Source organism: Falco naumanni, chromosome 3 (assembly GCF_017639655.2).
Source record: "Falco naumanni isolate bFalNau1 chromosome 3, bFalNau1.pat, whole genome shotgun sequence".
Taxonomy (NCBI): domain Eukaryota; kingdom Metazoa; phylum Chordata; class Aves; order Falconiformes; family Falconidae; genus Falco; species Falco naumanni.
This window is the reverse complement of record NC_054056.1, coordinates 69,209,439-69,230,560: the sequence shown is the minus strand read 5'-3', so window position 1 is coordinate 69,230,560 and position 21,122 is coordinate 69,209,439. Positions and strand designations below refer to the sequence as shown.

Below are 21,122 nucleotides of genomic sequence, written 5' to 3'. Positions count from 1 at the left end.
GCTGTCAGAGAATGACTACCGAGTTTTTCTTGAGTAGTTAGTTTCCAGGAGAGAGAGGTGCGTAATTAAAACTTTTTTCAACTGTTGGTTTCAGTCTGTTGTATTAAGTAAGGATTTTATAAATCTGCTAATTGTTTTTCCAGTGTTCAGGCTTAATTGGCCAGAATTCCAAAGGCCAACCCAATCCTTTAGACTTTCTCTTAGGAAGTGGCATAAAAGCAGCAAACGTTCGCTTTTGATAACAGATTGCATGCTTTTGTTGGCATCTCAGTCTCTCGGGAATATCTGGATATAAAGCATCGGTTCCTTCGGACAGCCTGAGCTTAGTTTACCACCTGGAAGTAGGTCAGGGTAACTTTCTTTAGGTGCCTTTGAAGGGCGTTTGTTGTCATGCTTTTTAACAACATGGACACACAAACAAGGTACTGTGGGGCAAGCTTAAAGCTTGATACTTCAACACATACAGCTAGGTCTGCTTACTCTTCCAGGTAAAACTCTTTCCTTTGGCAGTAAGCATTAACTTATTCTATGTTATTGTACTGTGCACTGGTGCAGTTTTTGCACTGGTGACCAGTGGGGCAGGACCCTGTGCCCATGCAAGTGCCGTAACAAATTAAAATGTTGTTTCCAAAAGGGCTTCTCTGAAGTCAGTCAAGCTTGGGTCTAGTGCAATGGTTACCTGCCTCTCTTCCAGGCTTTTGCATACCGTGACGCATCTGTGGTATATAAATATAAAATACAGGATTAGAATGTCTTCTAGTATATGTGAATCTGTTCCTTTTCTGTGGTGGTGTCCCTCAGGAATTTGGCAGTGGAAAAACTGAGTATTTGGGAGGTGACACAGAACTGAATTGAGACATCTACTTTTTTATGAGCTTGAAAAACCGAGACATGAGGCTTTGGGTATATCAGCATCTTGTCAGGCTTGTAGAAGGAGTAAAAGAACTGTCAGTGCATTATTCAAACATGTTGTTAATTCAAATCTCAAAAGTTCTGCTGGAGGAAAGAAGATTGTTTCCTTGTGACAGCCACCCTCTGACTCTGTCAGATGATTTATGAATATGTTCAAATGCTTTTTTTTCTTTGTACTAATGACATCCTTTTTGCTTTGTTCCTTAAGCAATGTCACAGAGAGCGACACTAACCCAGCTGAGAGCACACCTGTTTCCTGCTACCCTTGTAACATGATGAAAAGTGAATCCAAAGAGCCTGAGAGCACACTGCCTTTGGGAAGCCCCTCAGCTGAAGCTCTGCCTTCAAGGCTATCTTGGCCAAACCATTTTTCAGGAACTGCTGAAGGCCTGAATAGGACTGATTTCCTGCTCGATCCAAGCAGGAGCTACAGTTACCCCAGACAGAAGACTCCAGGCACGCCAAAGAGAAACTGCCCAGCACCTTTGACTTTTGACTTTGACGGGTGTGAGCTCCCGGCAGGGTACTCCCCACTGACCCCAGCAGAGTTTACGAACACCATGTCTAGCTGTCCGAAGTCAGCAAGTTACTCTCTAGACTGCACGGATGAGAAAACTCTGGGAGTCAGCAACGCAAAGCAGAGCCATTCGTGTCCTGCCTTACCTCCTCGGGCACCGAAGTCAAGTGAAGAGAAAATGGTTACAGACATGTGTCCCTTGCCACTGAAAATAGATGGTGCTGAGGAGGAGTCGAAAACTGGTTCTCCAGACCTCTTGGAAGATCAGTATCTCGTTAAAAAGGGCACACAGGATACATTCTCTGTGTCATACCCCTTCTCATCTCCCCTCCACCTCCAGTTAGCACCAAGATCTTGTGGGGATGGCTCTCCCTGGCAGCCACCCACAGACCTTTCTGGACTCTCGATAGAGGAAGTGTCTAAATCACTGAGGTTTATTGGTCTGTCAGAAGATGTCATATCATTTTTTGTTACAGAGAAGATTGATGGCAATTTACTAGTTCAGCTTACTGAAGAAATTCTGTCAGAAGACTTTAAGCTAAGCAAATTGCAGGTTAAGAAAATACTACAGTTCATTAATGGCTGGCGGCCCAAGATGTGATGCCAACTAGTTAGTAGTGAAACTGTGCAAGATGTGCTTGTTGCACTTCAGCTAATACATCACTTCCTGTTTTTTGCACTAAAAGCCCTTCGTGTAAATAGTAGTAGAAAAATTCTTACTATGCAGATAAACATTTTTGAGTGGTGAACAGATTTTGGTTTGGGGTTTTGGTGGGTATTTTGGGGGTTTTTTTTAATGTCAATAATAAAGGTAGAGAATCTGCAGAGGTGCCTTGTGCATCCCTAAACATTCGACAGCTGCTAAAAACTGAACACTTAAGGGAACTTTTACTCCATGGTCTGTTAAGACTTAGTCGTATTTATTACTGAACAATGTAATGCTGAAAGACACACACCAATCCAGTTTACAGTTTTGTGTTAACTGCAAAAAAAATGTATTTCTTATGGGGTTATTTCTGTTCAAATAATATTTGGCAACATGCTGTGACTTTCTTCCATTTCTGTAAACAAAAGCATGTTCAGATATACAAAAACATTTTAACACTACATCTGAAAATGTTAAGAATTGATGTGAAGTGCCACTAATACACTATCCTTGCAGCATATTTTTATTAATGGTATCTTCCTGACTACCTGTAATGTGGATACATTTTCCATGTTACTTTGAGTGAAAACAAATGTTTTTAGAACAAGAGTCTTGCTTAACTCATTGCCCAGAGGGGAGGAAGAAGGGGCACTTTCCTACTGAGCTACTCTGCCCTGGCCAGTTAGAAGTTTATGACTTGTAGATTTCAAAAGTTGCTTTTGTAGTCAGGTGGCTGGAGTAAGTAGCATGACTTCTGGTCGTGCAGCTTTCTCATGGGAGAGGCAGTTCAGTGCACAGACTCTTCTTTTGGCAGATCCTGCCTGCATCTGCAGCCTGCTAGCACAGCCCTTGCAATAGCCTGGCTCTGGCGAAAGGCACCCCCTTATGGTTCCTCTGCTGCTGTTACCGTGATCTGAAAATGCGCTGGATGTGCTGTCCTATTCCTGTGGTCGGATCTGTGTGGGAAGGTGACAGTACTCCTGTAGGATGCCTTTGAAATAAAGCATTAGCGAGGTGGGAGACAACAGAAACAGCACATGGCGTGCTGGTAAGAAGGGGCCAAGTGAGGTTTTGGGCCGTGCTACAGGAAATTCTTGTGATGTTTAAGTTCACCTGACTTGTTTGCAGAGGACTAGGAGGATGTGGGTGTCGAAGTGGGAGGGACTGCAGCATTGTAAGATATGCTAATTCAGTTGCCCAGCTGCAAAAACTCACTGCAGTAGGTGTCATGCAGAAGTAGCAGTCAAAAAGGAGCACAGAGATGGGAAGGGGGCATTAGTCTGCCCCTGGAGACCTTTCAGATTTTAACTGCTCAGAAGGCTAGAAATAGGGTTAACTTTTGACAATCAGCTGTTGATTGCTTGTAATTGGCAGAGCTCTCTGAAATGTGTTTAAATAACCTCAGGATCCCCTGCCTTTGTAGTACCGAATGCAAGGATTTTTGGATGTCCTCTGGAAAGAGGCAGTGGTGTCCATCCTTGGCAAGTGTGTGTGCCCAGGATCCTCATATAGTCAGAGCCAGGGATGCTGAAGCAGCTTCACTTGCACCTGCTGCTGAGCAGAGCCCTGGCCAGGTTAACACCATCACTTGCCTTTCTGACCTTTTTGAAGTACAAAAAAATCTTTGTTCATTGTAAGGCATCCAGTAGGAGCATCAAGAGAAAATACAGAGCAGGGACAAAACTGGGAGGCTGATTTGCCTGTTTTCTCAACCATATTGACTTATTAAAAGGAATTTATTTCCAAATGGAGTTTTCTGCTGCCTGGGCAAATTTCATGTCATGTCTCCATGTCGAAGCCAAGATGCATCATTTGCATCTTGCAATAATGCAAACCACCAGTTCCTAACCGGAGAGCAAAGCCCAATTGATGTGGGTACTAGAAAGCAGTGAGCCAAAAAATATCCCAATAGAAAAACCCCAAGAGTTCATAATCCTACTCTTCTTCTTAATGTATTGACTTTTAGCAGCAGATTAATGGCTTTGTCTGGATGCTTTTTAATTAGCATTCTAAAATATTTTAGCTGCAAGTAAGACTAAATCAAATCGAAGTAGCGTTCAGATGTGTATGCTTGTTGGTAGGCATGTGCAAGTTGAAGTCAATTGCATTTTAACCCTCACTATGTCAAATGAGCATGCAGATTTGAAAGGGCCAGATTTTAAATGTTAGGTACTTTTCTTTGGTTTGCTTGGCTTGTTAATACCAGGTAAAACAAGTAAAATCTCTTTCGGGGGGGGGGGGGGGGGGGGGGCGGAAACAAAAACAAAAAAACACCCAAAAAAGACAAAAGAAAAAAAGGGGTGATTGAGTCTTGTTAATATTAGCATTAAATATTGCTAATGCCCCTGGGATATTAACATCCCCAAGAAAATAGTGTTCTTTGACTACGGATGGTCACCTGTTCTGTTATCTCTGCTTACCTGCTTGGAATGTGTTTTCTCGCAAGCAGCCTGATGGAACTTGCATTCGTTGAGTGTGCTGCAGTAACATCACATATGCATAGACCAAAATACAACTGGCCTGTTCAAAGGCCCAGAAATGTGCAATAATTTCAGAAGCAGAGCCTGTGTGCAGAAGTACAGCTAAAACCTCTAACTGCAGACTTGCTATTGATGTCCGTCCAGTTGTCTTGTTCTGCCTTGGCACTGCTTGCTTATTTTTATGCACAATATTTTAGCATTTGACCTTTTCTTTTGCCCTTAGCTGCTGATTACCTTAATTTTTCAAGCCTTTTTTAGTGATGTATGTGTTCCTAACCTTTGCATTGTGTAAATTGTATGACTGTAGTGTTGAGGTACCTGCTGTGATGCCCAGGCTGGACTGAAGCATCTGCTCTGGTGAAGTCAAGAGAGTGATGAGCAATCCGGGCATCTGGAGTGTGGTGGCTTGGCCTCTGCACCGCTGTGTAGGTAGCCAGGCTACGGCAGCGCTGATGCCCATGGGAAATAATGTATTTGCTTTCCTCTTGAGCTTCCCTACTGGGGTGTTAGGGGGTCAGGACTGTCCTTGGTGCTGTAGAAGACAGTCTGAACAAGATGGACTGATGTGAATGTGTTGGTATTATGGATGTCCCTGGGAATAAAGGCATGGTGGCACCTTTGAAATGGGACAGGAGCAGAGATCCACAGTCTCTTTAGGAGGATGGGGGGTAAAACCTGGACGCTTCAATCTCTAAAAGGTCACAGAATGCTGCACTGCCTGCTGTACTTTGAGATGAAGGGTTACTTTAATGTTCCCACTGTGATTAAGAAGTGTCCAAACGCTCTAGGGAATATCCCTGTGATATGAACTTTTTACCAGCTGATGTGAATAGAAGACAGCACTCAGCATTTCATAGGACTTGCAAGCCATACCAGCAAACTGAGCGGCGCCGGAGCATAGGCACTCTCTGGTGGGGGTCCCTTGCTGCTGAGCTGTTGCTGTGGGCTCTTGCCTGGTTTGGTGCAACCCAACCAGCCTGTGCAATGGGTGATCCCAGACAACTCCCAAGCTCAGCTTGGAGCTTAGCAGTGGGGGAAACCAGCCTGGTTTTGGAGGGTAATGGAGTTCAACCACGTTGATGCAAGCTGTGTTGGTTGTCCTTGGGGCCTGAGAGCAGGCTCTGTCCCATTTTGTCTACTAATAGAAATGCAGCCATTGAGTTCAGACAACACGCATCATGCCAGAGTGGACCTAAAATCTCTTACTTTTGGAGGCAGTCTACTAAAATAGGCCAGTCCTACTCTTGTATTTCTTTCCTCAGATTAAATAAATGTAAGGCCTGTGGTGCTTGTTTAGTTATCGGTGTCTGAAGCTGTGTGTTATCCTCGGGAGTTTTTGTTTGTCTGGGGGGTTTTGGTAGCAAAAAATCTGGCGTGTCATTCTGTGTGAGCCTGTCTGTCCTGCACCAGGAAACACATCCTTTCTATGCAACAGTTGCATGGCAGCACAGGGACTGATGCTGCCTTCAGTGGTGAAAGCTGGATTCTGGCATGGGGGCTTTTCTGGAGGGGGACACAGAATTGCCTGGGGGAGGGATGGGGAGGAAGCTTGAGGAGAAATGCTTGTTTCCTTTAAATGCTCCTTGTGCCTAGGATTCAGGTTCTTTGTATCGCTGCCTGGCTGGCTAACCAAAGCTGTATTGAAATCAACTCAAAGTGCATATTTGCATTCTTATTCTTGCTGTATTGTAAAAATTGCCTACAGCTAGAAAATTAGAGATGGAAAACATTTGGTCCACGCAGAATTAGAAGGAAAATGTATTTTGAAGTATTCTTTCCAGCTAGAAGCAAGGGTGTGAAGTAACTGTGTGTTCAGAGGGGTTTTTTCCAATACAACAGCTTTACTTGCCACTTTAGTGGACTTTATTCCACAACAGCTTCAAGAGAAACAGCATAAATAGCAATACTGTCTCAAAACCCACCGTGTTTCAAATCTGTAAATACTTGAAGTGTTTTATCCTATCTTTTCTTCTTGAATCAGCTTCTTGATTGTCTCCCCACTAAATTAAATGTGCTGGCACCAGCTACTTGTGCACTGCCCGGCGGGGTGTCTGCCTGCAGTGCAGGTCAGCAAAGCCCTGCCTGCGGGCCAGGCAGGGGGGACACCGCACTACTGAAAAGCCAAACACCAGCCCTCTGTGAAAGGAGCAGGGCTTAGCCCAGCTCTCCTGGCTTCTCTTTTTGATGCTCTGAAATTGCAGTGTTGCCACGTACAAGCTAGAAGGTACAAATGAAATCCTAGTCAAAGCAAGAGATCGTCCTTTATATTTGCAATATTAGGGACAGCAGGGCAGTGGGGAAATGCAGGCCCCTTGGTGAGACCTAGCAATAAATGACTCTTCAGTTGTTATGTCTTCAAATCCTAATAGTTCGGAGTTGTTCAGACTTTACCGTTTCTGTGCGTAATAACCAAATTTTCGGTGTGAAAATCTGCAGAGATCTGCAGAGTGATTCTCTTAACTTGGACAATCTTTGGAATTATATTTAAATCATCTGTTAGTTCTTAGCTCTTTAGATTCACTTTGGGTAGGTCAAAAAAGTAACACTTGGGACAAAAAAGAGAAAGCCCCAAAACTTTGGCTTAGTACATTTCCGTTATAAAACGAAGCATGGTTTTTGTGGAATTCTGTGCTGTTCTGGGCTTTTGTGTAAAAGGCTGAAGGCGGATTATTATTTAAACCAGGTGCAAATAAATATCCCTGTAATGTATATGAAAAAATTTAAACTGCATATTGTAAGTATATAAACTGTATATTAAAGACACTATTTTCATGGTATTTCAAATGTGTACAGAATTTGTTGTAATCAGTTGGTTGGGTTGCATGTCTTATATAAAATGGTTAGCTTTCATTTTGTAATTTTGCTGACTTATCCTCTTGCTCATCTCAGTATAATTTGGAAATAAGCTTTCTTAGTGAATTCACAAAGTGAGATTGTGGTAATTGAGAGGAGCAGTCAGGCTTTTGCATTTAACCTCTCAAGACACATTACTTTTCCCTGTCTTGTAATTTCACTTGATCCCCTTCAGCAAGAGTATCAAGCTGTGTGTTCTCCGAAGAATTTGTTGCCACATAGCTTTCCTGGCTCCAGCAGACATTCACCTAAAACATTATTTTCCAAGCCCTCAGCCTATTATTTTTGTTTTGGAGAAATGTATTCAATTATAATTTGCATATGCTTTTAAGTGCAAGACCATGTACAAGGATTTCTGCTTTGCAAAAACTCTCTGAAGCAATTATTGGGTGGGGAGAGAATTAGAGGCAAAAAACCATTGTGCTCCGGGTTGGCTGTTCACATTTCCGCCACTATTGGCAGTAGGATGAAACATCAGTTCTACAGCCATCCAGGTCATGCAGATAAGTTGCTGTTGTGCCAAATTCCGCTTTGGGCTGAAGCTTTGTTTGCTGATACTGGGCCAAAAGAAAGTTTACAAAAACTACAATGGTAGTTGTGGAGGGTTTTATGGAAGGACTTATTACTGTATGTTTATGAGAAATAAAGCAGGGCAGAATCTGCCACAGTGGTTGCTATTGGGTTTGAGACAGATGGGGTTTACTTACCTCCAACCTTCACATCTAGGAGAGGGGAGAAGTTTGTCTGGAGGCACGATGTGCATCTGGGGAGAGGGAAACAGAGAGAAGCAGAACTGCTTTCACCAGTTAAGAAATATCTAATTTGCAGTGAGCAGGGCTGTCTAGGGCGCATCTCTGCTCTGCTGTCCGAAGAGGGGGAAGAAAAAATATTTAATAGTTTGAATACTATAGTCAGTTGGCTTCAGGCTGAGTGAAAGGGTCTGTGGGGAAGCATTCAATGCATGAAGGGGAAGGGAAGGACTATAGCCTAAGTGAAAGTGTGGCCATCTTCCTATCTATCAAGGAAGTGCTGTTCTAAGGCAGGCATTTTCTGTTTATCTGTATTATAGTAGTCATCGAGCCTGACATAAATCTCCTGTCTGACTAGTCGCCATGGCTACCTATAAATGTGAGTAAGGAATACAGGCAGGGGAGGGACCTCTCCAGTTTGGGAAGTGCAAGCTTAACGCTCGTGGATGTATCGCTCATCTTGGTGTGACACATTCATTGATTAGGGCTCCCCTAGATCTGTTAGGTGGGTATGTACCCTGTTCTCCCTCTCACTGGGGCTCCTGCCCTTGAGTCGAGTTGCTGTGGGATTCAGGATGTTGAGAAAGCATGATGTCCTGTCTCATGATGCTGAACTGAACTTGCCGAAGTCATTAGTTACAGTAGGCTGTGGTAGTTCAGATTGTCACTAGCACTCTACACCATGCTCTGTTGCCCAGGTATAAATATGCTCTATGTCACCAGACGCACACGTCATATGTAAACACTTTCTCCTGTGCACAGGGTGACCTGCAAACCTGGGAAAGCTCTTCTGCTCTCCCTTTGTTCCATGCCTTGAGCAGATGGTGGGATTTGCCATTGCAGAATGGAGAGAAAATCTGGGCTGCTCTGGCAGTAGCTGTAGGTGATTTTGCCCAGGCCCTTGGTGCTGCTGGACCATCTCCCTAGCAGCCTTGCTCCCACGGCAGCATGATTTTCAGGGGTTTGCTTGGCACCCCTTGCTAAGCACCGTCTCTGCCCCTATGGGCAGCTGTTGGAATGGCAACTCTGGTAGTTCCACAAAAACTCAAGATTAATTTTATTCTTTATATACTTTTTTTTTCTCTTGCCTGTGGTTGTCACACTCAGTGAAGATCAATTTGTATTGCAAGTTGACAGTATTTATATTTTTATTCAGTTCCCTGGATGCAGTGCTTCTCCTTTCCCAGGATAAAACCTTGCTATTCATTTTCACTCAACACAATGAAGAGCTGACGTGAAGAATGGCTTTGAGAAGGAGGTGTCTTCTCCCTGTTCTTGCCATCAGATTCCAAAGGGGGAAAGTTCAAGATGGGTAACCAAGCCACCACAATGTGAGCATAGAAATACGAACCAAATCTTTGTTTATTGCTTGATGAGACCTCAAAATGTCCTTGGCTCCTGGGCAGGACAAAAGGAATGTGGTGCCAAACATGCTTGGATTAAACAAAAACTATTCCTCACAGGTGAGTCTGGTGTAGGAGGAAGAAGAATAAGAGGAAAGAAAATAGGGAGGAAGGAGAAAATATATTTAAGCTGCCAAGTCTAAGGAGCTGGCAATGAAGCAGAGGGACGTGTCCTCTTGCTTTGTGTGGCAGTGGCTGCCATAGTACTTGTATGTGCCATGGTGTCAGACTGGCAGACAGCTGCAAAAGATGAAACCTGCTGTAGGGATTGCAGAGGGTGATAGATGGGTTCAGGGACCTCATTAGGACTCTCTGCTAATCCTATAAAAGCTACGCCACAAGGAGATGTTTCAGTTGTGTTGCTGCTATTCCATTATACAGTATCAACAATTATTCTTAATGAATATGGGGGTCAGTGAAGCAGTTGTCCAGGACTGAGTTTCCAGTGGATTAGTGCAAACACAAAGCAGGAGGAAACTCTAATGGGTCGGCAATACAAGACCGGGCAGAAGATCTAGCAGAGTCCTGAAGAACTGCATGTATCTTGAGTAATCTTGTTTATTTAACTGCAGCTCTGCAAGTGTGAGAAATATGTGACAGCTAGAATCGATCCTAAATGCTATGCCTAGATAGCCTCTGGTCCTGAGAAATGAAGCATAGGCCATCCTGTTAAAGCCCTCCAGTTTCCCCCTGAAGAAAACGGGTATTTTTGTACCTCTGAAAGGCTGGAAAATCACACTGGTTTAGTATTTCATAGAATGGTAAAATGGTTTGAGTTGGAAGGGACCTTTCAAGTTCACCTAGTTCCAATGCCCCTGCCATGGGCAGGGACATCCTTCACTGGACCAGGTTGCTCAAAGCCCCATCCAACCTGACCTCAAACACTTCCAATGATGGGGCATCCACAGCTGCTCTGGGCAACCTGTTCCAGTGTCTCACCAGGCTTGTTGTAAAAACATGTCTTCCCTATGCCAAAATTTAATCTACCCTTTTTCAATTTAAAACCGCTGTGCCTTGTCCTGTTTGTACAGTTCTTGGTAAAAAGCGTCTCTCCGTCTTTCTTATAAGCCACCTTTCTATATTGAAAAAATGTAAGGAAGGGTCCCTGGAGCCTTCTCCAGGCTGAACAGCTTTTCCTCATAGGAGCGGTTGTTCCAGCCCTCTGACCATTTTCATGGCCCTGAATTTTCTCCTTTTACTACCAAATCAGTGAAACGGTAGTAGAGGTGGGCATGGCCCTCTGTCTATATCTGTCCCACAGAGGTCTTGCCTTGCTATTGATTTGTCAAATGTTTTCCTTTTCTGCTTCCTGTAATGAAAGGCAATGATTAATTTAAACAGTTTTAGTTTGCCTATCTAGTCAGCTTTCCAATAACCCTTCTTTCCTGACTTGAAAAAAAAAAACCAAACTAAGGACACGTATTGTTTCTTCTTTTGATTTTTTTCTGCTCTGCTATGGCTGGTTTGCTGAAAAAATAGTGTCATTTCACAGGTTCCCCAATGTTCATTGTTACTTTATAGATTTAGATCTGAGCTTCTTGTGCAATGTGAAAAACGAGGACTTGGAAACTGAGCCTCCAGTGGGAATGCGGCAGGCCAAGGATAAAAAGCACACAAATTTAAAAAGCAACAAGCAACAATACAAAACTAAGTTTCCCAGTTTGACCTACAAACTCAACCCAGTGTACAGTTTCATTTTGTCACCCTCCTCTGCTACCTTTTGGCCTCCAGATACTGACTGAGTGCCTCTTGCCGTGGGTGACAGGGCACTTGCAGGGATGTGTGGCTGCCTCTGGTCCCACACAGAGCCCTACAGCTGTGCCTAGGCGAAAAAGGCCATCCTTTTCCTGCCCTGCTCCTGCTGTCGGCACCCCTCTTGCACCAAGAGCTTTAACCTCTGAGCCTTCATTGCAGATAACTTGGGTTTGGCTTCCACCATGGCTGAAAATCCTGAAGGAATCAGGTAGGGTGATATACACACATAAAAGCAAGCAACTAATGTTTGTAAAATACTGCACTACTGTTGAGTAGTAAGAGCTGTTTTGAGGACTACAAAGCTATCAGTTGATAGAGTTCCTTTCATTCTTCTTCCCTGGTTCTTCACAGGTGAAATGAGCCCATCCCCAGTCCTAGTGTATGGCATGATATTCTGCTCCTACCACCCTGAAAGGCGTTTGGTTATTCCAGCCCTCTGGGGATTACTGAGGCACCTTCAGCTACTGTCTAGTTGTATGGAGTTCAGTTTCCTAAACATGTATAATGTCATTTATATTTGATAGCTAGCAGCTGGAATTTGATTTTTATAGTTTATCCAGATGGCTTGTTTTCATATTTCCTTAAGCCAGTGTTTTTACAAGAAAATTGAAGTATCTACATAAGTAAAACTACGGAGATGATCCACGAAAACTGGTATAATGCTATTCCTATTGATGGTTTTAAACAGAAAAAAAGAGAGATGGGCAAAGCACAAGTAAAAGGAGGTATAGTGTAAGGCTGCAGGTTCTTAATCTCCCACATGAAATCTCAGGGCTGATCATGAACCTGCCTGGAGCCATGAATTTCCATATACAAGATGGAGCTTTGAAATGTTTTTCAAAGTCTTATGTTTGAACTGTAAAAAACCAGAGATGAGAAGGCAGTTTCTAAAGTAAAGAGAGAGGCCTCTCTGTCGTGCTGCACCTTTCATCTCCAGACACAAAGGACCAACATACAGAAAAAAAGCAAGCATAAACTGAAGCACAGTGGCTCAGAGCAAGGTTGTAGCCTGGTAGCACCTCCGTCACAGCAGCTCTGAGCAAAAAGCATGGCAAAGGAATGGGAACAGGATAAACCAGGATATTCCTTGGGACTGCTTTCCCCGTCTCCAATGATTTACATCTGGGGGGCTTTCAGAGACAGAAGTGATATTTTGTATTTAAAAGTCACTGTCTTCACTAATGAGTTTTGAAGTTTCATGCTAAAATGCAAATTTTTACCTGTGGCTTATGTTGGATTTTATTCAGAAATGCTAAGCCAAAATCAAGAATTTGGGAACAGATGCATTTCAAGACCCCAGTGCCACCACTAAAACAGGATCAGCATGTTGTGTTTGTAAACCATATGTGACTCTGCCTCTGGTATTTTTGTTCTTGCATGCTTTTCCAAGGTGTTACAACTTTCTGTTGGTACTCACAGAGCTTGAGATTCATGCAACAACCTGTGGAGCACCTTGAATTAAGGGATGCTTGTAAATGACTGTGTAAAAAAAAAAAAATATCTCCCAATTCTCAAGAGGTGCAGTTTGTACCGGCTTATTCATGGGGTTCTAAAGGAAATGTGCCCAAATAGCAAGGAACAAAGTAAATGTTGTCTTGGACCCCAAACCTCAGCATTTCTCAAGTTCTGCGTGAAACCAATCTTACTGCGTGGGTTTCTGCATTTATTTCTCAGACAAAATTCACCCTGAAATGAAATAGGTTTTTTAGAAGCCAGAGGGGATTCCAGCCAAGGAACTAAGATAATGTTTATCAGCAGAATTTGACCTAAGGCATTATTGAGCCTTTTAGACCTGTGTTATATATCAGAAAAATTCTTCCCAGAGAGCTATTCTCCATAACAGCCACTGCTTATTGCTCTTGATTTTGCCGTAAGCCAAGCTCATAAATGCAGTTTTAATTGATGTAATGGAAGACTTGGAACTTTGTGGGGGAAAGAAGGATTATAATTCCTCCAATTATGCTGAAATATTTGTAAGATAATTTTAAATAGGTGTCTTCTAGAAGGCTTTGCTGTTTCTTCATTTTTAATACTTACCATAAGCTATTTCAGATGGGAGCTCTTTAAAAGTCAGAGCATCATCAAAAGGTTGTTAAAAGCAGGCTAGCCTCTGGTTAGCTCAATTTTTTGCTAAAGCTGCATTACATTACAGAATGCAGGTGGGTGTGTATGCACCTGCGTGTCCTTATATATGCAAGTAACTAACAAAAAATACGCAAATAAAAAATCACCTGCTACTTGTCTGCTGCTTACTGTACAGCTTAAGTGCTTCTGCAATAATGAAAACATGAGTTTTTCTAGCATGTGAGAACAAGCAAGTGAACTTGCCTGACAGACGGGAAGGAAAATCTGTTGATGAAGACAGACTGACAGTTCAAGTTCAGAGAAATGGGAAAAGGGTAATCCAGGCTCCCTTTTAAGTTCACTTAATAACAAGGGTTTCTTCACTTCTGAGAAAATCGAAGATTACATTCACACAGGTAAAGGGCTTTTTAATTTTATTGTTTTAACTGAGTTTCTTTATGCAATTTTCCATTTGATTTGATTCTATTTAGTATGATAAATGCTGCTTAATCTGAAATTCTTTTTTTTTTTTTTTTTTTTTGGGGGGGGAAGTGTTTTCATTTATGAAAAACAGAGATGAAAGATTAACTTCTAGTGTAATTTGGCTGGAAATGAAATGAATTTGGATTTAGCTGTATCTCCTGGATAGTTTTGCTGCAACAACAAATCTTCATAAAGTTAAGCTGCCTCTGCTCAAGGAGTGGAAGAGGTGTGTTCAGCTGAGCTGTGAGAAGCTCCCGTGGTCTCTGCCCTGCCTGTGTGTGTCTGACTGGAGTCAATACCATCAGATCCTCAAAATGTAAAGGAATTTAGGATTTTAAAGTAAGATTATAGCAGCAGCTTTTCATGGTTTAATTATTTTATATTGGAGGCTGCTGAATGATGCGTTTGGTGAGCTGATTGCTTTTCAGAGAGCATTAAAAGATTTAGTTGCTCCCTGTTTCAAACATTTGGAAATTTTTGCGCTGGGATTGAAGGGAGCTGTGGAGCAAATCATGTCTCTCCCCGGGTGCTGGCGGCTCACTTCCTTGGTAGCTTGGGCCGTGTGGAAGGAATTGTGACAAAATGTAATTATTTTGGATTTAAGCTTTGTTGTAACTTGGTCTGTGTTTTATCTCTCAGCTGTATAAAAGGCAATATGCGCTGGCTGTTGGGTTTTCTTAATCGTAAGTATTACTGGCGAGTATTAATACAGCATCTTCCCCCTGCTCTGCCAGTGGCACTTGGTGTCACAGGACACCCGCTGCCTGGGCTGGTCCCGGGCACACAGGTGTGGTGGGGAGCGAGCATCTCTGGGTGGACATCACTTCAGGTCCCAGTGTCCTTATTTACCTCAAGGCGTTAGCTGCAGCTCAGGGTAAAGTAGGTGCTATAACAGTAATACAGGCAACTTAGGTGCCATCGTGCCCTCCTTTCTTCGCCATACCGTTGTGTGGCTGTACTTGCTGGAGTTGCCATCCATCCTCCTCCGTGGTGGGGAAATATCCAAATATCGCATGTCCCAAGAGCCAATGGTTCTGCTTACAATATTACAAATATCACATTAAAGGTATTTACAGAGAAATTATCTTCTTTTGGATAGTATGGAGCAGGATTAAGCAGTCATAAAAATTTCCGTCCACCGGGGTACCTCTGGCTGCACCCCTCCCCAGGCCGTGCCAGCGGGCCTTGGCACAGCACACGGGGGGCTCCCTGTTGGGGCCGGCCTGAGGGAAACTTGGTATCAGCTAGGAAGGACTGGCATCTACTGCACAGTTTAAAAATTGTCAGCATGGCTTTAAGTGCTATGGGTTCTATTGCAGATGCCTTCTGTACTGATTACAAAAAAACCACAGTAGCTTTCCCCTGAGGATCCACTGGGGAAGGTCCTGGTTTTTTAGAGCCAGAGCTAAGCCTCGCCTGTGGCTGCCGCCGCCTGCTGCACCCCCGTGCCCCACGGGGACATCTGCCACACCGCTTGTGAAGATGAGAACAACCATCACCACCTACCTCTGTCTCCTCTTTACCAACGTCCCTGTTAGCAGGGCCCGGACCCTGCCCAGTGACAGCCGAATGCCCCCAAGCTGCCCCCCTGCTCCGCCAGGAGCCCCGTTTGTGGGGGGCTGGGGCAGGTCTGCTCAGGGCAGCCGGGAGAGCTCGGCTGGGCCATGGCAGCCGAGGCAGGCTGAGCAAAGCAGGGAGGCTTGCCAGGGGCCTGCAGAGGCGATCCCAGCTGGAAATGGGTTTGGGTTTGATTTCATTTTCGTTCAAGTCCTCTTACCTAGGAGACACAGCCGTGCCCTAGGGGGCTTGTGTTTCTCACATGCAGACCATGGGCTGTGTCCACTTCTCTCTCAGGATGGTTTTATACCAATTGCACTCTCCCCTCCCCAGAGCATTCTCTCTGAAGTGGCAGCCGTCTCACCAGTGCTTCCCTACGAAGCCTGTAAACCTTCAAAAGATTGATAGGTCCTTAAAATTTCAAGTTAAGGTGGTGTTTCTCTGCTTTAAAATTTAGGCTTCTGAGATGGTGGCTTTTTCTCACCCTCAGAGGTTTCCAAGGGTTGTCTGATTGGTGTGTAGAAGAAGCCCAAGTGTCTGGCAAGCCTTTTGAAAACAAAACAAAAAATGAGTTGTCTCTCTTTCCTTCAAAGGTAGCCCAAACACCAGAGCACGTTCTTTGAAGGGATGTCACACCATACTGCTCCCCACTGCACAGGTGTCCCAGCCACCCGTGTTGCAAGGTAAGGAAGACATTAAATCCTCAGTGCTGCAAAGCTATCTGACCTAGTTCTAGTTCTTTTGAATTCCAATGTTGGAACTTCGTTGAATCCTCCTTTAGGGTGGATTTCACTCACTAACCATAATAAGAGGGATAAATCTAATAATTTCTTTGCCTTTGATTATTTTTGTGTTGTGAAAACAATGGTCCAGTATGGATTTAATAGTTCAGCTATTTAATAGTTAATCTCATGACATTTCTCTGCATCTGGAGGAAAATACCCAGGACAATAATGCTGGCTAATAATATCAAACTGATGAGCAAAGAAATAGCACCCACGTTATCAACTGATGATGTGGCAAAGATCAAGAAATTCTGCAAAACTCAAACTAAAGTAAGTTATAAATTGCACTAATACTGGCTAATGGATAATGAGATTCCATTCTAATGTTGGTAATGTGCAATGTAAGTGTTTGCTGTTTCTTAAATAGGATATCTTTGACCATTTAAGCAAGTCTTTAGCACCAAACGTTCATGGCCATGAGTATATTAAAAAAGCCATTTTGTGTATGCTACTGCGGGGTAATGAGAAAGTTCTCAACAATGGGACAGACATTAAAGAAGACATCAATATCTTATTATTAGGTAAGAGCATGTAGAGTTAATAGTGCATTGATAAGTTATTTTATTATCCCCCCTCCTCATCATGCCAGTGTAGTTCTGTTATGCAATATTAGCAGGAAAATAAAAGCTAACCCAGTACAAAGACTCATTTCGTCTTATACAAGAATGTTTGTTAGTGTCTTAGGATCAATTTATTTTATCCTTGGGCACATTTTTACAATTATTTCTGTTTTGTCCCACACTTCCCTATTTACGTGACATCTGTTCTATGTTTCTAACTAGTGCCGACACAATGTGCAATCGAGTCTAATCCTTCACTGCTCATTCGGGCAAGACACCCACTGATTTCACGAATGGGCTTCAGTTTATCGCTTAAGTTGATGGAACTATTCTACTTCTGTCACTTGTAGGCACGGTGGCTGTTCAGTTGTGGCTTCATTTCTAAGTGCTTTCAGTACCCACAGTTAAGTTACCTTAGCCTGACAGTGCCAACCTGCTTCATAACGGGTCCTGGCAGAGGTGTCAGCTTCCTTACCTAAATCAAGCTCTTTGTTTCTCTACAGAGCTTCAACCAAATAGTTGATAAATTGCTTTAAAAATAGATTAACCTAAAACAATAATCGTTTTCAAGTCTTTCTGTTTGAGTATGTCTTTTCTCTCCTGAGCAAGGCAACTTGCACACTTCCTTATTGGCAGTACTGAAACAACACTTCATCCACACCGCACTACTATGGCATTTTCACCATGTCAGTAGAGATGGGATCTGTTTTCCAACAACCCCTTGCCAAAAGCACTTGCCCAGCACCTGAATTACCTTCCTGTGTATCCGAATATAGTGCATGTGGAGACATGAAAATTCAAAATAGCTGTATAATGGCACTCAGTGACATGTTAATGGATCTGCTGCACTTTGCAACCCAAAGGACTGTCTATTAAAGCTTTAATAAATCTAAAAGTTGGTCCCTTAATAAAATGCAAAGCTAGGTTGGACATAGGCATACTTCTTTGAAATTAGGAATGAGATCTTAAATTAAAAGAAAAAAGGATTTATTCTGGGAGGATTCTGAAGCAAGAACTCTAATAAGGAAAGTATAGTTCGAGCATTTCTGTCTGATTTATTGATTTCTGAGGATGTCTAGTACCTACCTGTGTTGCAGTAATGTCTGGAGGGGTGTTAGGTATGTGTTAATAGCATAGCAATACCAGCTTTTCCTTAAGAAAAGAGGTATCATTCCTTTATATATATATTTATATATATATATTTTTTTATTTTTATATATATATATATTTATATATATATATACACACACACACATTTACACTGATGACCTTAGGAATGCCAGCTTCTGTTTCTTTTCTTTCCAGTTTGAGAATGAAATGAACAATTGCAATCCTTCTTATACACCAATACTGTTGGTGTAACCTTACAAGTGGCTAAAGCAATTTAGAAGCTAATCAGTGGTGCAAGATTTCCAAGCCTCGTGAGCATTCTAGAGGGGAAATGGTGGAAAAAAGAAACTAAAATTCTATAATGCAGAGGATTTCTTACCAGAGCCTATGAAATTTAAGGCCTGAGCACATGTCTCTGTAATGCTTTGCCTTCTTTCAGTTGCGTGAACCTGTGCTTTTGGAGATGCTGGTGGAGCATGGCAGGCTCCTGTACCTGGAATGACCAAAGGTGTTGATCTGATTTGCTTGTAATTTTCTCCCATTAATCTGAAGCTGGACATTACTCCTTATTACATTTATATGGAAACTATGTTTCTGAATAACATATGAAATAAAAGGCTGCAAGCTTAAGAAAAAAATGTAGCAATGATGTGTCAAGGTACTTACAAGGTTTAGGTGAATGTTTTAAACTTTGGAAATTTTAATCTTCGTTACCTGAAAAGAGGAAAAACTTTGACCTTCTCAATATCCATCTCAACATACTCATAACATACTTGCAACACTGTCAGAGACATCCTCCTCTTTTTACAGGGAAGTAGCTTAGAAAATACTGAGAAAAAATACTTATTATAAAGATCAAGAAGTAGGTTATAAAACCTGGCTGTAACTGCTGTTCAGCTGCCCGGCAAACTGGTTTTTGAGACCACAGCCCCAGGCTCCCCTGCAGTTAGCAGCATTAGGGTTAGCATCCCCTGACCCACCAGCAGGGACCCCTGGCTCTCCTGCTCCCACCATTTTCATTTAGTTATTGAGGTCTATCTGCCAACAGTGACAAAGCTGACAGCTGTGTGGGTTTGGGGACCAAGGGGGAAGAAGTGTCTTAGCAACGATTGTGGCCGTGCTGGAGCAGCGCTGCGAGAGGTCCTGGGTTTGCTCTCACCAAGTGCCATGCTCCTGCTTGTGACTGCTGGACTGAACAACACCGTCATCGGGGCACCAAAACATCAGACCAGCAAACAGGTACTGGTGGGTTGTCTTTTCTCAGTCTGATTTGACAGCAGTTTACTCTGTGCTCTTACTTAAGCCTCCTGATAGAACTGTCTTTCCAATAAATGGAGGGAACTGATTTCCCATTTCCCAGGAATATTTGGGCAGATAATTGTAAAAATACTTTGTAAGCGCAAGAACATTTATCTCATTCAAGTTCATTCCTGTCAGAGCTTGAAAGTATCAAGACTCCAGTGCACTGGAGCAACCTGCCCCTCACATTATCAGCAAATATTTAATGACTATCCCTAATGCCCAGCTCGGAGGTCAAGGCCTGCATCCTGCGGTCCCTGGATCTGAAGGAGGTGACCATGATGCTCCTCCTGCCCTCATTTCTTTTGCACATCCATGGAGAGAAGTCAGGGCTCTGGCTGCTGGGACCCACAACTTTCCCACTTCCATAAAAGTTTTGTGCTGCACACCTGTGTATTTGCATGGGGTTGCTGTGTAAACATAACGAATTCTGAAGTTTAATGACAAATAAGCCCTGCTGCAGCTGGGACAAAGACCTTTAGCAAGGGTAATCCTGCTAATATTGGCTCCATCTGAGATGATCCAAACGCTTAGGAGTGCACGGCTACGTCTTACACAGTGAATCTTGTGAGGGATGTGCAAAAAATATTCTGACTTCACCAGCAGCTACTTAAATTTCAAATACTTTTAGCGCATTTGTGACAAAAGCCAAAAGTGGTGGAGAAGGAGGGGTATTTACTGCACTCCTGTTTAATAAACTAAGGGAAGTCATGCACTCACAGATAGCGTACAAGTTATTTGGCACAAATTAATCATTCACATATGTGCTGAATAAAATAGTAGTAAAGAAAGGTCAGGACTTCTCTACTGTTTATTAGGCTGTTTGATATTTTACAGTACTCTAAAACCAGTGTGCAAAAGGCTTTGGCCCTACAGCTGAAAGATGGAAAAAATGCTCTGCTTTCTCCTTTAAGAGGTGAACTTCGTATTGCAAAATATTCCCTAAACAACTTCCACCACCAGCAGGGGGTTGCCAGGAAGGCAGTTGACAGCAGCTGTAACTGCTGATTAAGAAACTGATGCTCAGCCTTGCATTTCCAAAGATACCGAACTTTCCATCTTTTGAGCTCTAAAACCTTCCTGTTGTGCAACGAGTCCCGTGCGCCTGGCTGCACGCTTTGCACCCGTGTGTGCAGCAGCAAGCACCCGTGTACCTGAGCTCCTGCACTCCAGCCCGTGGGGTTTTTTGGTAACAGAGCCTTGAAATGGTCTTGATGCCATCTAATACCAAATGGGGATGTGTTTTGTATTTGTGGAATGAAAAAAAAAATATATTTTTAGCCCACCTAGTCCTGGTCCACCAGATCATTGAGATGCTGTGGGAAACAAGTGAGAAAGTAAATGTTCAAGTAAGCCCAACCACAGCCAATATGAAAGTAAGCTGACACGCCTGCAAAGTGGTTTGTGAAATATGGGTATAAATCAAAGCAAGTGGAAGCCAAGATAACTTGCTATGAGGAAAGCAAGTGGCACCACCTAATCTAGGCACTCAGGCCTAATTGTGGCATAAATGAAAGCATTTCTATGGCTTGGCTAGCACAAAAGGCAGCGTGGCTTGCTCATTTGAACTCCAGGGAGGAAAAGGGTAAACAACCTCTAGGGAAGAAAGGGTAAATAAACTTCTATTCCTCCTTTCCCCACGTTTAATTTCAGAAATACCTTTGAGGTTGCTGAGACTGCATTCAAAATGGATGTATTTGTGCCTATTTGTATTTCTCAGAAATTCAAATTTGTTCCAAAGCTCAAGATTCATTCTTGGGGGGGGAAGTGGTTGCCAGCCAGTGCTCTGCAGGTCTTTAGAGGACTGGGGTGTAGTCAGTGGGGATGTTTGATGTCAACCAAATTGCTATGCACTCCCACCGTGTGACTGTGTGGGGACCCAGCCAGGAAAGCCAGCATGGGGCAGAGCACCGGGACAGGGGCAGCCCCGCTTTTCCTGGCAAGGTAAT

General features: G+C 43.1%; 1 protein-coding gene across 1 annotated transcript in view; it reads left to right on the top strand.

Annotated features, from left to right (window-relative positions):
- Positions 1–4,309, top strand: part of GAREM1 (GRB2 associated regulator of MAPK1 subtype 1) — a 101,932-nt gene extending 97,623 nt beyond the window's left edge. The window contains exon 6 of the mRNA XM_040588266.1: positions 1,121–4,309. Coding sequence (XP_040444200.1) covers positions 1,121–2,030 — 910 coding nt within the window. The 3' untranslated portion in view covers positions 2,031–4,309. The remainder of the gene's footprint in view (positions 1–1,120) is intronic.
- Positions 4,310–21,122: the final 16,813 nt, after the last annotated feature.